This window comes from Eptatretus burgeri, chromosome 8, assembly GCF_056783735.1.
Source record: "Eptatretus burgeri isolate ZD-2024b chromosome 8, Ebu_testis_v1, whole genome shotgun sequence".
NCBI lineage: Eukaryota > Metazoa > Chordata > Myxini > Myxiniformes > Myxinidae > Eptatretus > Eptatretus burgeri.
In genome coordinates, this window is record NC_140968.1 from 99,670,227 (window position 1) to 99,687,359 (window position 17,133).

Genomic DNA, 17,133 nt, shown 5'->3' on the forward strand with positions numbered 1-17,133 from the left:
TCAATTCACTCAGAGTAGCTCCTTGGATTTCAAGATTTGCATAAATCCGCTGCGGGTGTCAAGCACTGAAAAAAACCTTAGCTCCAGGGATTTGAGCTCAGACTTCCTGAACAGTTCTCATTGGGTAGTGCTCATGCTTTATGCACTTGTTCATGTCTTTGGGTCTATACAGATGTGGACTTTGCTGTTGCAAAGAGCTACTACCATGGAACTCATCCACGCAGTCGGGCATTCTACCTTTGTGATGTGACCTTCGGCAACCAGATCAACTATCTTCTCCTTCGAAGATCAACTATCTTCTCCTTCAATGCTGCAGGTTGTTTGTGAGGAGGGTGAACTACTCCCTGTGACCTTTCCACAAGCTTGGTCTGATAAGTTCCAGGAAGAGTTCCAGTTGTCTTTGCAACTTCTAGAAACTCAGACACCACTGCTTGCTCAGGCTCATTGACTGGAGGGTCAACCAGAGACAACTTGTCAAGCTTGATAATGAGGCCTAGGGTTTCAGACGTAGCACCTGATATTACATTCTCCTGATCAAGGTCAATGACCTCAAAACTGGTCTTGGTAGTCTTGCCCTTGTCAGAGAGATGGAGTGTCACTGTACCGACACGATGAATAATGTGATTCGAGTAAGTTTTCAGAACTTTTTGCAAAGTTTGTGGATCGCCAACAAGGTGCTGAACTGATTGATAGTTGCTGAGTGTTAGCGTGTTGCACCTAGCGCCCGCGTCAATCAGGAACTGACTTGGCACTGAGACAGTCTTCCCCCACTTGTCACAAGTAGCAATATTACTGCTTGGGCGAAGAGTGTAGTTCCTTGGAATGTCAGATTCTTGGACTCGTTCTTGAGGAAGATACATATGTTTGGAGCAATCTCTACATCAAGGAACTTTAGGTTGCGAAGTCTCTTGTGACACACTGCCAGCCAGTGACCAGGCTTCTTAGAGTAGGAGCAGTCGGAATTAATTGCTGGACACTTGGCCTGACTGTGCGCTGACTGACCACATCTGATGCAGGGACCTAGTGCTTGTGCACGCTTGATCGGGTTGCTCCGAGAACGTTCGGTATGGTGTTGAGCTTGCTCGTTTCCAGATCTGAGAGCTGAGATGAGCATCTTCTCATCTCGAACTATTCTCATTTGCTTCTGCGAGAGCTCAAGCTGTTGGCCTATTTCTATGGCTTTAGCCAATGAGAGCTCCTCTCCCCTATCATAGAGTTTTTCCTGGACCCTCTTACCATGACTGGCATCAATGATGTAATCCACGAGGATGTCGTCTGGGTCTCGGTAATCACAATCCATGGGAATTATCCTCAAATCTTTTGTAAAATGGTCAAAAGACTCACCACTCCGTTGGTGCCTTTGCTTCAAGCGGTGTCTGGCAAGTCTTTTATTTTTTTCCTGGGCTGCACATAGTTCTGAAATTTGTCAAGCACTTTCTATGGGTCTTCTTTGTCTCCTTCCTCCGGAGCTAGAGTTTGGTATATTTGACAACCTTGTTCGCCGATCCACGTTCCGAGCCATCCTGCTTGACGAGGCTTTGGTATATCTGCGAGCGGCCCAGACAAGACAAAGCTCACATGATTTCTGAAACGCCGAAACTCCTGATTGAGATCGAGACGATTCCAGTCAATCGATGGATGTTCGGAGTTCGGTGCTGACATGTTCAGAGAGAGGGATGGCAGTTGATGACATGAATATACAACACACTTCTGACACCGTGTAATGAGTTCACACAGACTCCATTGTGCCGCAAGCGAGAGCCTGTTCATTTCCACGATGACATCCTCACGTACGTAATTGACAACTCAAAAAACAACAACAATCATCTATCTATAATTCCAGCAATATGTGTGTGTCTCTGTGTCTGTGTCTGTGTCTCTGTGTCTCTGTGTGTGTCTGTGTCTGTGTGTGTGTGTGTGTGTGTGTGTGTGTGTGTGTGTGTGTGTGTGTGTGTGTCTGTGTCTGTGTGTGTGTGTGTGTGTGTGTGTGTGTGTGTGTGTGTGTGTGTGTGTCTGTGACCGCTGTTTCTCGACAACCACTGGTCCGATCTGATTGAAACTTGCCAGGTATATTGCTGGGGACCTGAGTATATGCCTTTTCAAGGTTTGATATTAATCGGACAAGTGGTTCCCAAGTTATGGCCATTTATTTACCAACCAATGACAGGACACGTTGCTGCGAAGGTGTGGCCGAAGCGCCATTTTGTTACCAATCACAGGACACGTTGCTACGGAGGCGTGGCCGATGCACCATTTTGTTACCAATCACAGGACACGTTGCTGCGTAGGCGTGGCCGATGCACCATTTTGTTACCAATCACAGGACACTTTGCTGCGGAGGCGTGGCCGATGCGCCATTTTGTTACCAATCACAGGACACGTTGCTGCGTCGGCCAATGCGCGGCCGGCCGACGATGACGTCACGTGCCTTGCCGATTACGATGGGGATCGATCGGTGTCTCAGTTACCGTGACGTAGGAGTGACAATGGTAAATGGCAGCGAATGTCATGGCAACCAAAGACAGAGAGGTAAACTTGATTTTAATTTGGAGTTTAATTAACTCTGTGTGTGTAAGTATCACAGCAGTTGTTACTTCAATGCAACTGATAATTCATGGAATGATGATTGACAATTTGTGACGTTGACGTTTTGACCTACTGATCTTTAAACAATAGGCTTCCAGCTTGTCTCGACCTCCACCAGGGTGGTTCGAAGATGTGAGTAAAAATGTGAGCTGCAGGTGATTAACAGACAAACAGACCAAACCTATTAATATACTTGCAAATCTTTGAATTTGCAAATACCAAACAGACAGACAGACAAACAGGAGTGAAATCATAACCTCCATCTACCTTCGGTGGTGGAGGTAATTGCGTTGAGTCACCGAGTATTAAATGTCAGTTTATTTTGGACCTCTTTAAAGTCTATTATTAAATGTTATTTTTTGGTCACAATGCTAAATGGAGGTTTTTCTTTTATTAAATTATCACCTTGCACTACAACCTTTGTTCAAAGACTTTCAGTGTACGTTGCCGCAATTGACAACGCTGACATGGCTTGTTCATCTTTGTGATAATCCTCAGGTCGTATCATCATGCACTGTCAAACAAACGGATTCCATGTTGTATTTATACATTTAACACGTATCTCGTTTGATATCGTGCTCTTCCTCTGGTTAAATGTTCAGTTTTTCTTGCATGCGGAGCTTTTCAAAAGCAGCGTGGGAAGTGGCCGTCTAAAACGGGAGACAGGCAAACGCACAGACAGACACCATGGTTTGCATTATACAATAGATTGTTACCATAAGAAAGCAGGGACTTGACAAAAATTCATCCTGATTTTATAATTCTATTTATTTTTAAATCCTTATGATTATAGTAAATATAGGGGCATTACCAGAGGGCGCTCGTCTGGTAGTAGCTGGATATGATAAACAGGGAACCACTGGTAGGCATGGATGACCCACAAAATATGCAATGGAGAAGAAAGTAAATATTGATTGATTTTTTTAATGCCATCAACAAACCTTGGTACATCCTGGGTGATGAAGGTTGTGGTCCAATTTCATAGGAATTGTGCGTGTCGTTTCTGAGAGGAAAGGAAATACCTCTTTTGGGGGTGGGGGGGCAATCTTATAAACTCCTTTAGACCTCAGATTTATTAATGACATGAACAAACCTTGGTACATCCTGGGTGATGAAGGTTGTGGTCAAATTTCATCAAAAGTGTGTGTGTAGTTTTGGAGAAGAAGGCAAATACATATTTTGGGGGCAACGCCCCCTTACACCTCTTTAGACCCCACTTTTGTTTTCTAATGTCATGACCAAACTTTGGTACAGAATGGGTGATGAAGGTTGTGGTGACGTTTCATTGGAATTGTGTGTGTAGTTTCTGAGAAAGCAAATACCTCTTTTTGGGTCAACCACGTCTGTCGACCCCCTTAATATGTAGACATATATTTCAATGCAGTTTCAAATACTTCAACAACTCTTTGAGGTAACTTTACATTCACGTGTTGTTCCACCCCCTTTTACCAGGATTCGTGCCGTGAACCAATGTTAAGAACTTGCAGTGTCCGAACGTGCATTTACACCTCTTGCCATATCAAACAGGCGTGCAGATCTGTGAACCTCTTGCCGTGTGTAGTTTTGCCGTGTAGATGAAACAAATCTGAACATGAATTGTCGTGCAGAAACGAACCTTGCAATTTCGCAGTCAGCTCTGAGTGTAGAGCGTGCGAGCCCCGCAGGAATGCTCATGCAGTATGGATCTCACCACGTCTCTAGCCGAACCGCGAGGTGGAGGGATGGACGACCTTGGCACGTGCTGGGTTGAACTCTCCGTGAACACAACCATTCGGCCAGCAGGAGTGAAGCCATACACCAGGTCTCTGGTCACCGTGTGCTTCGTGCAAAAGCTCATGAGACCGTCGCTGCCTGTCACCCACTGTGCCCAGCACTCTGCCGTTCCAAAGCTCTGTACACTTTAAAAGCTGGATCTGCGGGTCACCAACAAGATCACCACCACATCGCATCTGCTTCTCCTTGCCTTCTCCCGGTAACCCCTCGCCTCAACTTTTTATGGCAAACTCACAAAGTCAATCTCGCAGCAAGGCGACACTCTGAATCCAAAGATTGCCCACAGCTTAACCATCGTTTTCACAACAAAACTTTCACCCACTTCGTTCACACCATGTGATGCCCCTATTGACCAAAGCATTGAGCCTGAACACCGGTCATCTTCAAAGCTCTGTCAACCATCCATCCATCTTTATGTCACTCCCCATGACTCGTACCGATGTCTGTGCACGAATAATTTGTCCCACTTTACATCTCATTTAATTAATTCATTGAAAGTCGAGTTGCCTTTTGCCCCCAAATTATCAGAATCATGTCTTTAACACAAAACTTAACATTTCCAATCATGTAGAATTTACTAATCCGTAACAGCATCCGGAATGTGAAAAGAAGCCACATTGAATTTTTTTTCTTTGCCATTCGGAGTTTTCAATGTTTAAAATGACAACCTGTACTTTTTCATGATTTGAAAGAATCTTTCCTGATTTCACCGAGGACTGCAAAGTTCAAAAACACCCCACAGTTGGGGAAGATCTTGTGATGCCGTGTGTGAATGTTTGTTTATTTGGCTCCGAAGCAGTGAAATACATGTTGCCTCCGTTCAAGTTTCAAATAATACAGTTTGTCGTCACATTCAAGACATGTCACTCGATAGAGAAGAGCAACTTGTTCAACGTCTTCGAGGTAAGAGATTCGCCATTCAACTCGATGAATCCATAGACGTTGCTGGTTCAGATCAAGTACCGGTTTACGTGCGGTATCCTCGGGAAGGTAAAACTGTTGAAGATTTCCTCTTCTGTAAACCTCTGGAAATCAGACAGCTGGTGAAGAAATCTTCAAACCTACTGATACCTACACGTGTGAACATTCTTTAAAGTGGTCAGATTGTATCGGGGTATGTACCTTAGCAGGAGTCACCCACTGCATTGTGCGCAGAGAAGCCTCAGCAGCTCGCCATTTGGAGCCAGAATTACACATCGTTCTGTCAGATACAGTGAAAACTGTAAACCTTGTTAAAGCAAGGCCACTTGATTCTCATCTTTTTGCTGCACGATGCAACGAAATGGGAGCTGATCACATCCAACTGTTGCTGCACACCGAGATCAGCTGGCTATCACGCGGACGACTCTTGCAACGTTTATTTGAGCTGCACAAGGAACTGGAGGAATTCTTGACAAATGCTAGCTACAGCCATGCAAACCAATTCAAAGACCAACTCTTTCTTGCTGAACATGCATATTTAACTGACATATTTAACCTTCTAAATGATCTCATCCTTTCACTGCAAGGCAAAGATACGAACATTTTGATGCTGAGTGATAAAGCGATGGGATTCAGAAAGAAACTCGGTGTGTGGCGAACTCACTTGGAAAATGGAATTGCTGGAATGTGTCCGTTGCTCAGAGAATTTCTCAGTAATTCTGAGATTGGATTGCCCAGCATCAACGAAGTTTTGGTTGCTCATGTTAATGCCTGGGATGTGCAATTTGAGACCTACTTCAGAGACATCTCTGATAACACGTGTCAGTGGATCCGTGCACCGTTCTCCGAAGATGATATTTCAAACACAAACCTTAGCTGCCGAGCCCAAGATCAGCAGGTGGATTTGTCATGTGATTGCAGCCTGAAGGTAAAATTCAGAGAGCAATCTCTCACGGCCTTTTGGCTCTCCACTGAAAAGGACGAGGAAGAACTGTCAGGTGAAGCAATAAAAATATTGCTTCCATTTGCAACAACCTCTGCTTGTGAAGCTGGATTCTCTTGCTGAACTGCCTAAAAAATATAACACAGATCTCAGCTCCAGCCAGAACATGACATGCATGCCCGCCGATCCACAATTTATCCTCGCATTGATGAACTGGTTGGGAAGATTCAAGCCCAGGGCTCTCATTAAGTTGGGTTAGTTGTATTCATACTTTCATCTTTCCATGTACTTATATCATTGAAAATGTGGGACAATAATCCAACAATTGTTGTTTCGTACTGTTATCATTTTAAAGCACTAATTTGAACACATTTTAGAAGGGTCTGCTTCTTGACAGACTAAACACAAACACTCGTAGTGCGTGACATCACCATTCATCTGATACATGCACATTAAAAAAAAGTTTGAAAATGTTATGAAAAACGGGGGTAAGTGGTCCGTAGGAAAAATATAGACATCAAGATGGTCCGTATATTGAAAAAAGTTGGGAACTATTGCCTTACACAATGGTGTGATGTTACACTGTACTACTGTCATTGTGGTTTCCTCGAGAGGGTGTTGTTTTACCTGCTCGGTATCTGTAAACTCCACTCCACATCATTTCAGTTCTGTTACAATAGCTGGTTTCAATTTGCACAAAACCATTAAAAGGTTCAATCAATAAATGAATTTGAACTTTGTGTTTTACAACCACTCCCAGCCCCTTGAGCTCCTTTTTGCCTAGAGCCACGCGAATGCTGCCTTCACTCCAGATACCCACGTGCAAGAACTTTGGCTTTGAGTTCTTAGAGGTTGCTGCAGTGAATAACCACCAGAGCCTCACCAGGTTGCCGTGCTTTTGGTGGCATCTCTGTGAGCAGAGGGACATAGTAGGTGAAAGGAGATTTTATATTAAAGCGATGGTAATCCCACTATCACCATTCAATAATCACAAGGATTAGTCACCTGAGACCAATAGCACCTGTGAAAATCAGGCCTCATTTCCAGTTGCACTTTGAACTCTTCACAACAACCCTGAGCCATTTGTAAAACACTTTCCAATTTTAATTTAATTATTTCATGGGAAATGGATTTTCTACTTGTGGAGTACAATTGCACTTGATATGGATATGATGTCATTTCATTGTAAAGATTTTCAGTGTCAACTGATAATGTGACACCTCAAGTTTGTGCCACGTTTTAAAACTTCATCGTTTTGGGGGAAATTAAAAATTTGGAAGGAAATTCATTAATTTCCTTCCAAATTCAACAGCAGTTTGTGCCAATTGCTTTGTTTCATGTTTTCAGGTGGAAAAGTTTGTTGTGGTTTATATGAAGAGATTTCTAAAATATTCCAGAAGATTAATATCATGTCCATAATGTAAACACATTGACAGACAATCCGATGAAACATCGGACCCAAGACGTGTGGATTTGGACATAAGAGTTTGCCAGTGAACCGAAATACCCCATTTTTAGCTCACCTGGAACGTAGTTATGGGAAACTTGTGGGATTTTTTATTTTTTGTATGCCTCTTCGAGGCTCGTGTGAGAGCAAACACAAAATGCACAGCAAGGGGGGCATGAGACAGAAGGGGCGGGAGTGGAAGGACAAAACAGTGGGGAACAGAGACATTAGGAGATCTGTGGAAGGGAGCATGGTGGGGTGGGAAACATAGGGAATACAAAATGTACATTACAGGGACTATCAGGAGGGAAAGCAGGGAATTTGAAGGAGGTGGGTGAGGGGTGGATTTATGGGGGTAGAAAAGATTGAGGATAGGGATGGGGGAAGATAAGAGGTGGTTGTGAACAGCAGTTTTGAAGGCTTGGAGGGAAGAATGGCATTGAACAGAGTGAGGGAGTTTATTCCAAAGGTGGGAAAAAAAGAGGAATGAAAGAGTGAAGGTGAGCAGTGATTCGTGATTTTGGTAGTTTTACCAGAAGGGGGTTGATGGCGGACCTTGAGCACCCTGTGGAAATATGGTGGGGACAAATCGCAGAGATAGCAGTGGGAGGGCGAGACCGGAGAGGAGACGGTAGAAGACAGAAAGACCACCGACCTGCCTGCGATGAGAGAGTGAGAGGCCCAAAGACTCAGCCTCTCTTATCTTTTGCTTATCTCTTGATTTCTTCCAGAGTTTTATTAACTGTCTGGATTGCTCTTTCTGCCTCTCCATTGGCACTCTGGAATTTGGGGGATACAATATTGTGTGTAATGCGACATTCTTTGCAAAACTGAGGAAATTCCTCTGACATGTATTGACTTCCAGAATCACTACGCAGCTTCTCTGGAATAACATGTTGACAAAACTGCTGCTTGAGAGCTTCGATCACAGAGCGAGCCGTAACGTCCTTGAGGTAGTCTACCTCCACAAACTTGGAGTAATAGTCGACTGTGAGCAAGTACTGCTTTGCTTCAAAATCAAAAATGTCACTTGCAACTTCAATAAATGGAAGATCAGGTGGATAAGTTGGCAAGAGGGGCTCCCATTGTTGAGCTCTTTGATACTCAGCACACTTGAAACAATTCTGTACCGTTTATTCAATGTCAGGGTTCATTGAGGGCCAGTACATGACTTCACGAGCACGCTGTTTTCACTTGGTCATTCCCAGGTGAGATTCATGAATCAACTTAAGCATTTTACACTTGAGGCTTGGTGGGATGACAAGCCGCATGCCTTTGAAGACAATACCATCTGAGACTGCCAACTGTGTTTTGGAATCAAAGTAAGGACGGACTGGTCCTGGGCCTTCCTTTTGGGAGTCAGGCCATCCCTCCCGAATTGCATTGCAGAGAAGGCTCAATTCACTCTGAGGAGCTTCTTGGATTTCAAGATTTGCATAAATCCGCTGCGGGCGTCAAGCACTGAAAAAAACCTTAGCTCCAGGGATTTGAGCTAAGACTTCCTGAACAGTTCTCATTGGGTAGTGCTCATGCTTTACGCACTTGTTCAGGTCTTTGGGTCTATACAGATGTGGACTTTGCTGTTGCAAAGAGCTACTACCATGGAACTCATCCACGCAGTCGGGCATTCTACCTTTGTGATGTGACCTTCGGCAACCATCTCTTTTAGCTGATCAACTATCTTCTCCTTCAATGCTGCAGGTTGTTTGTGAGGAGGGTGAACTACTCCCTGTGATCCTTCTGCAAGCTTGGTCTGATAAGTTCCAGGAAGAGTTCCAGTTGTCTTGGCAACTTCTAGAAACTCAGACACCACTGCTTGCTCAGGCTCATTGACTGGAGGGTGAACCAGAGACAACTTGTCAAGCTTGATAATGAGGCCTAGGGTTTCAGACGTAGCACCTGATATTAGATTCTCCTGATCAAGGTCAATGACCTCAAAACTGGTCTTGGTAGTCTTGCCCTTGTCAGAGAGATGGAGTGTCACTGTACCTACACGATGAATAATGTGATTCGAGTAAGTTTTCAGAACTTTTTGCAAAGTTTGTGGATCGCCAACAAGGTGCTGAACTGATTGATAGTTGCTGAGTGTTAGCGTGTTGCACCTCGCGCCCGTGTCAATCAGGAACTGACTTGGCACTGAGACAGTCTGCCCCCACTTGTCACAAGTAGCAATATTACTGCTTGGGCGAAGAGTGTAGATCCTTGGAATGTCAGATTCTTGGACTCGTTCTTGAGGAAGATACACATGTTTGGAGCAATCTCTACATCAAGGAACTTTAGGTTGCGAAGTCTCTTGTGACACACTGCCAGCCAGTGACCAGGCTTCTTAGAGTAGGAGGAGTCGGAATTAATTGCTGGACACTTGGCCTGATTGTGCGCTGACTGACCACATCTGATTCAGGGACCTTGTGCTTGTGCACGCTTGATCGGGTTGCTCCGAGAACGTTCGGTATGGTGTTGAGCTTGCTCGTTTCCAGATCTGAGAGCTGAGATGAGCATCTTCTCATCGTGAACTATTCTCATTTGCTTCTGCGAGAGCTCAAGCTGTTGGCCTATTTCTATGGCTTTAGCCAATGAGAGCTCCTCTCCCCTATCATAGAGTTTTTCCTGGACCCTCTTACCATGACTGGCATCAATGATGTAATCGACGAGGATGTCGTCTGGGTCTCGGTAATCACAATCCATGAGAATTATCCTCAAATCTTTTGTAAAATGGTCAAAAGACTCACCACTCCGTTGGCGCCTTTGCTTCAAGCGGTGTCTGGCAAGTCTTTTATTTTTTTCCTGGGCTGCACATAGTTCTGAAATTTGTCAAGCACTTTCTATGGGTCTTCTTTGTCTCCTTCCTCCGGAGCTAGAGTTTGGTAGATTTGACAACCTTGTTCGCCGATCCACGTTCCGAGCCATCCTGCTTGACGAGGCTTTGGTATATCTGCGAGCGGCCCAGACAAGACAAAGCTCACATGATTTCTGAAACGCCGAAACTCCTGATTGAGATCGAGACTATTCCAGTCAATCGATGGATGTTCGAAGTTCGGTGATAACATGTTCAGAGAGAGGGATGGCAGTCGATGACGTGAATATACAACACACTTCTGACACCGTGTAATGAGTTCACACAGACTCCATTGTGCCGCAAGGGAGAGCCTGTTCATTTCCATGATGACGTCCTCACGTACGTAATTGACAACTCAAAAAACAACAACAATCATCTATCTATAATTCCAGCAATGTGTCTGTGTCTGTGTCTGTGTCTGTGTCTGTGTCTGTGTCTGTGTCTGTGTGTGTGTGTGTGTGTGTGTGTGTGTGTGTGTGTGTGTGTGTGTGTGTGTGTGTGTGTGTGTGTGTGTGTGTCTGTGACCGCTGTTTCTCGACAACCACTTGTCCGACCTGATTGAAACTTGCCAGGTATATTGCTGGGGACCTGAGTATATGCATTTTCAAGGTTTGATATTAATCGGACAAGTGGTTCCCAAGTTATGGCCATTTATTTACCAACCAATGACAGGACACGTTGCTGCGTAGGTGTGGCCGATGCGCCATTTAGTTACCAATCACAGGACACGTTGCTGCGTGGGCCGATGCGCGGCCGGCCGACGATGACGTCACGTGCCGTGCCGATTTCGATGGGGATCGATCGGTGTCTCAGTTACCGTGACGTAGGAGTAACAATGGTAAATGGCAGCGAATGTCATGGCAACCAAAGACAGAGAGGTAAACTTGATTTTAATTTGGAGTTTAATTAACTCTGTGTGTGTAAGTATCACAGCAGTTGTTACTTCAATACAACCGATAATTCGTGGAATGATGTGAACATTCCGTATGGGCACACACTACTTTTGAATATTGATGACTTCCTGTATTCTCATAATTTGTCGATTTCTTATCCACATTTATAGATAAACACAATGCCCCAATCCAGCCGTCGTTTACGAGAGCGAAGGAACGGCCTGTGGTTATTTCTGGCTCGTGGTTTGAAAGTTTTTTTTGGGGGGGGGGGAGGGGGGGGTTGCACGTACGGGCACGCTCGAGCGAAAAGGAACGGCCTGTGTGGTTGTTGTTTCTGCCTCGTGGTTTGAAAGTTTTTATTTTTTATTATTTTTTTTCCACGTACAGCCACGCACGTGCGGGCACGCACTCGTAATAATAATCCATCCATCATTGGGACCATACTCTGTACAGAGCGTTGGTGCTGCCTCTGCCGAAGCAGTCTCCTTGGCTATTGGGTACAATCCTGGACGGGTCCCCACTCCGACACAGGATACCAGCAAGCTGGCACTCATATTGCTGATCTCGGAACGATGACAGGTCGAGTTAACCCCACCTGATGTTAATTCAACAGCTGAGCGGGATTTGAACTCGGGACCGAAGGATCCCAAGCCCACCACCCGAAATAATAATAACGCAACAACAACAACATGATGTAGCCCAATGCATATGTTACAGAATGAGTGAAAGGAGCAGGGGGGGTTGAAAGATTGAATGTAGCGTGGGGGAGGACATGATACCGGGAAATTACAAACTCGCCAACTCATGGCCCCCTCCCAACAAGCCCTTGATGAGGGACCAAGGACTATCTACACAAAGACGAATGAAATAGCAAATCCTCGGGTCACCTACGTGTCCACGTATGCTCTCCCCTTGGGGTAAGTTTTCCCAAACTGTAACATTATGTTGTCAATCGAATGATGATTGACAATTTGTGACGTTGACATTTTGACCAACTGATCTTTAAACAATAGGCTTCCAGCTTGTCTCGACCTCCACCAGGGTGGTTCGAAGATGTGAGTAAAAATGTGAGCTGCAGGTGATTAACAGACAAACAGACCAAACCTATTAATATACTTGCAAATCTTTGAATTTGCAAATACCAAACAGACAGACAGACAAACAGGAGTGAAATCATAACCTCCATCTACCTTCGGTGGTGGAGGTAATTGCGTCGAGTCGAGTATTAAATGTCAGTTTATTTTGGACCTCTTTAAAGTCTGTTATTAAATGTTATTTTTTGGTCACAATGCGAAATGGAGGTTTTTCTTTAATTAAATTATCACCTTGCACTTCAACCTTTGTTCAAAGACTTTCAGTGTAAGTTGCCGCAATTGACAACGCTGACATGGCTTGTTCATCTTTGTGATAATCCTCAGGTCGTATCTTCATGCACTGTCAAACAAACGGATTCCATGTTGTATTGATACATTTAACACGTATCTCGTTTGGTATCGTGCTCTTCCTCTGGTTAAATGTTCAGTTTTTCTTGCATGCGGAGCTTTTCAAAAGCAGCGTGGGAAGTGGCCGTCTAAAACGGGAGACAGACAAACGCACAGACAGACACCATGGTTTGCATTATACAATAGATTGTTACCATAAGAAAGCAGGGACTTGACAAAAATTCATCCTGATTTTCTAATTCTATTTATTTTTAAATCCTTATGATTATAGTAAATATAGGGGCATTACCCGAGGGCGCTCGTCTGGTAGTAGCTGGATATGATAAACAGGGAACCACTGGTAGGCATGGATGACCCACAAAATATGCAATGGAGAAGAAAGTAAATACCGATAGATTTTTTTTTTTAATGCCGTCAACAAACTTTGGTACATCCTGGGTGATGAAGGTTGTGGTCAAATTTCATAGGAATTGTGCGTGTCATTTCTGAGAGGAAAGGAAATACCTCTTTTGGGGGGGGTGGGGGGCAATCTTATAAACTCCTTTAGACCTCAGATTTATTAATGACATGAATAAACTTTGGTACATCAAGGGTGATGAAGGTTGTGGTCAAATTTCATCAAAAGTGTGTGTGCAGTTTTGGAGAAGAAGGCAAATACATATTTTGGGGGCAACGCCCCCTTACACCCCTTTAGACCCCACTTTTGTTTTCTAATGTCATGACCAAACTTTGGTACAGAATGGGTGATGAAGGTTGTGGTGAAGTTTCATTGGAATTGTGTGTGTAGTTTCTGAGAAAGCCACTACCAGAGAAAGAAAGTCACCCACTGTGCCCAGCACTCCGCTGTTCCAAAGCTCCGTACACTGTAAAAGCTGGATCTGTGGGTCACCAACAAGATCACCACCACATCGCATCTGCTTCTCCTTCCTTCTCCTTGCCTTCTCCCGAGAACCCCACACCTCAACTTTTTATGGCAAACTCACGAAGTCAGAGAATTTCTCAGTAATTCTGAGATTGGATTGCCCAGCATCAACGAAGTTTTGGTTGCTCATGTTAATGCCTGAGATGCGCAATTTGAGACCAACTTCAGAGACATTGCAGATAACACGTGGCAGTGGATCCGTGCACCGTTCTCCGAAGATGATATTTCAAACACAAACCTTAGCTGCCGAGCCCAAGATCAGCATGTGGATTTGTCATGTGATTGCAGCCTGAAGGTAAAATTCAGAGAGCAATTTCTCACGGCCTTTGGCTCTCCACTGAAATGAACGAGGAAAAACTGTCAGGTGAAGCAATAAAAATATTGCTTCCATTTGCAACAACCTTTGCTTGTGAAGCTGGATTCTCTTGCTTAACTGCCAAAAAAATATAACACATTTCTCAGCTCCAGCCAGAACATGACATGCATGCCCGCCGATCCACAATTTATCCTCGCATTGATGAACTGGTTGGGAAGATTCAAGCCCAGGGCTCTCATTAAGTTGGGTTAGTTGTATTCATACTTTCATCTTTCCATGTACTTATATCATTGAAAATGTGGGACAATAATCCAACAATTGTTGTTTCGTACTGTTATCATTTTAAAGCACTAATTTGAACACATTTCAGAAGGGTCTACTTCTTGACAGACTAAACACAAACACTCGTAGTGCGTGACATCACCATTCATCTGCTACATGCACATAAAAAATTAGTTTGAAAATGTCACTAAAAACGGGGGTAAGTGGTCCGTAGGAAAAATATAGACATCAAGATGGTCCGTATATTGAAAAAAGTTGGGAACTATTGCCTTACACAATGGTGTGATGTTACACTGCACTACTGTCATTGTGGTTTCCTCGAGAGGGTGTTGTTTTACCTGCTCGGTATCTGTAAACTCCACTCCACATCATTTCAGTTCTGTTAATATAGCTGGTTTCAATTTGCACAAAACCATAAAAAGGTTCAATCAATAAATGAATTTGAACTTTGTGTTTTACAACCACTCCCAGCCCCTTGAGCTCCTTTTTGCCTAGAGCCACGCAAATGCTGCCTTCACTCCTGGAGCCTATGTGCAAGAACTTTGGCTTTGAGTTCTTAGAGGTTGCTGCAGTGAATAACCACCAGAGCATCACCAGGTTGCCGTGCTTTTGGTGGCATCTCTGTGAGCAGAGGGACATAGTAGGTGAAAGGAGATTTTATATTAAAGCGATGGTAATCCCACTATCACCATTCAATAATCACAAGGATTAGTCACCTGAGACCAATAGCACCTGCGAAAATCAGGCCTCATTTCCAGTTGCACTTTGAACTCTTCACAACAACCCTGAGCCATTTGTAAAACACTTTCCAATTTTAATTTAATTATTTCATGGGAAATGGATTTTCTACTTGTGGAGAACAATTGCACTTGATATGGATATGATGTAATTTCATTGTAAAGATTTTCAATGTCAACTGATAATGTGACACCTCAAGTTTGTGCCACGTTTTAAAACTTCATCGTTTTGGGGGAAATTAAAAATTTGGAAGGAAATTCATTAATTTCCTTCCAAATTCAACAGCAGTTTGTGCCAATTGCTTTCTTTAATGTTTTCAGGTGGAAAAGTTTGTTGTGCTTTATACAAAGTGATTGAAGAGATTTCTAAAATATTCCAGAAGATTAATATCATGTCCATAATGTAAACACATTGACAGACAATCCGACGAAACATCGGACCCAAGACGCGTGGATTTGGACATAAGAGTTTGCCAGTGAACCAAAATACCCCATTTTTAGCTCACCTGGAACGTAGTTATGGGAAGCTTGTGGGATTTTGTGAGTGTGAGTGTGAGATTTGTCCTGATTGAAAGACATGTTCCACGTGTTGGACCAGTTTGTGATTTTACCCAGATCTGCAGTGAGCGAAGAAGCTGCTGCTTGCTGGTCTGAGGGATGACAAATGGTACGGCAGAGGGTGGAGTCATCAGCAATGAGATATAGAGGATTTCCCTAGAGTGGGAGACATCATTGATCTTTTTCTTCTTATTTCGGCTGGCTCCCGTTAGGGGTCGCCACAGCGGATCAACCCTCTCCATTTCGCTCTATCCTCCACATCTTCCATTGACACTCCAACCACCCGCATGTCCGCCCTCACCATATCCATGAACCTCTTCTTTGGCCTTCCTCTTCTCCTCCTGCCTGGCGGATACATCTTCAACATCCTTCTCCCGATATACTCCGCTTCCCTCCTGTGCACATGTCCAAACCATCTCAATCTCGCCTCTCTCACTTTGTCTCCAAACCGTCCTACCTGCGCTGTCCCTCTAATATACTCATTTCTTATCCTATCCATCCTCGTCGTTCCCAACGAGAATCGCAGCATCTTTAACTCTGCCACCTCCAGCTCCGCTTCCTGTCTTTTTCTTCGTGCCACCACCTCCAAACCATACAACATAGCTGGTCTCACTACCGTCTTATATACTTTCCCCTTCATTCTTGCAGCTACCCTTCTGTCACAAATCACTCCTGCAAGATCTCCTGGAGAGATCATTGATGAAAATCAGAAAAAGAACAGGGCTCAGAACGCTACCTTGAGGAACTCCAGCCTGGACAGGAAGAGAGGATGAAAGAACTCCACTTAGGGCCACACGTTGACTGCGACAGGAGAGGAAGTCTGCGAGCCATGAGTGGAGATGGCCTTGAATACCATGGGAAGAGAGTTTGGTGAGTAGGGCAGGGTGCCAGACTGTGTCAAAAGCACGTGATATGTCCAGGGATACGGCTCGGATTTCCTGTCTGGCATTGAGGACCTCCATCCATTGTTGGGAGAGCAGAAGCAACATATCCAGGGTAGAGTGACCTGGTCTGAAACCAAATTGATGATCGGAAATCAAGCCATTGGAGAAGAGGAAGGATTTAATGTCTGAAGCGATGATTGATTCCATAACTTTACTGATGATTGGGAGAAGGCTGATTGGTCTGTAGTTGCAGGGATCTGTTTTTGCACCCTTTTTATGCAGGGCAGTAATGTTTGCAGAATTCCAAGCAGATGGCAGATGACCTTGAGCAAATGAGAGAGTGAATAGAACAGAGAGAGGGTGAGTAAGAGCAGAGGAGCAGGTTTTTAGGACACATGGGCTGATGCCTTCTGGACCGGTTGCAGAGTTGCCATCCTGGAGTTCATTAACCAATCAGCGTGCACTATGTCACCCGTGCTTGATGTCAGACATTTCCTGATCCAGATGCATGTAAAGCAATGCCCATGAATCTCAATCTCTGACCACATGGCTCGTGAAATCCAGCCCTATTCCTTTGAACCAGTAGTCTGACC

At 44.2% G+C, this 17,133-nt stretch overlaps 2 protein-coding genes across 9 annotated transcripts in view; both read left to right on the plus strand.

Annotated features, from left to right (window-relative positions):
* Positions 1–5,641: 5,641 nt before the first annotated feature.
* Positions 5,642–6,346, plus strand: LOC147022379 (protein FAM200A-like). The gene has a single exon (XM_085890497.1). The coding sequence runs from the start codon at positions 5,642–5,644 to the stop codon at positions 6,344–6,346; it is 705 nt and encodes a 234-aa protein (XP_085746623.1).
* A 4,905-nt stretch (positions 6,347–11,251) lies between these two features.
* LOC147022380 (uncharacterized) overlaps positions 11,252–17,133 on the plus strand; it is a 214,946-nt gene continuing 209,064 nt past the window's right edge. For 6 of the 8 annotated variants that reach the window (XR_015061209.1, XR_015061210.1, XR_015061212.1 and 3 more), the window contains exon 1: positions 11,252–11,384. Coding sequence is in view for 2 of the 8 variants with exons in the window: in XM_085893244.1 (XP_085749370.1) it covers positions 11,270–11,384 (115 nt within the window). In the remaining 6 variants the exon portion in view is untranslated. The remainder of the gene's footprint in view (positions 11,385–17,133) is intronic. The other 2 variants (XM_085893244.1, XM_085893245.1) reach the window with 1 other exon arrangement.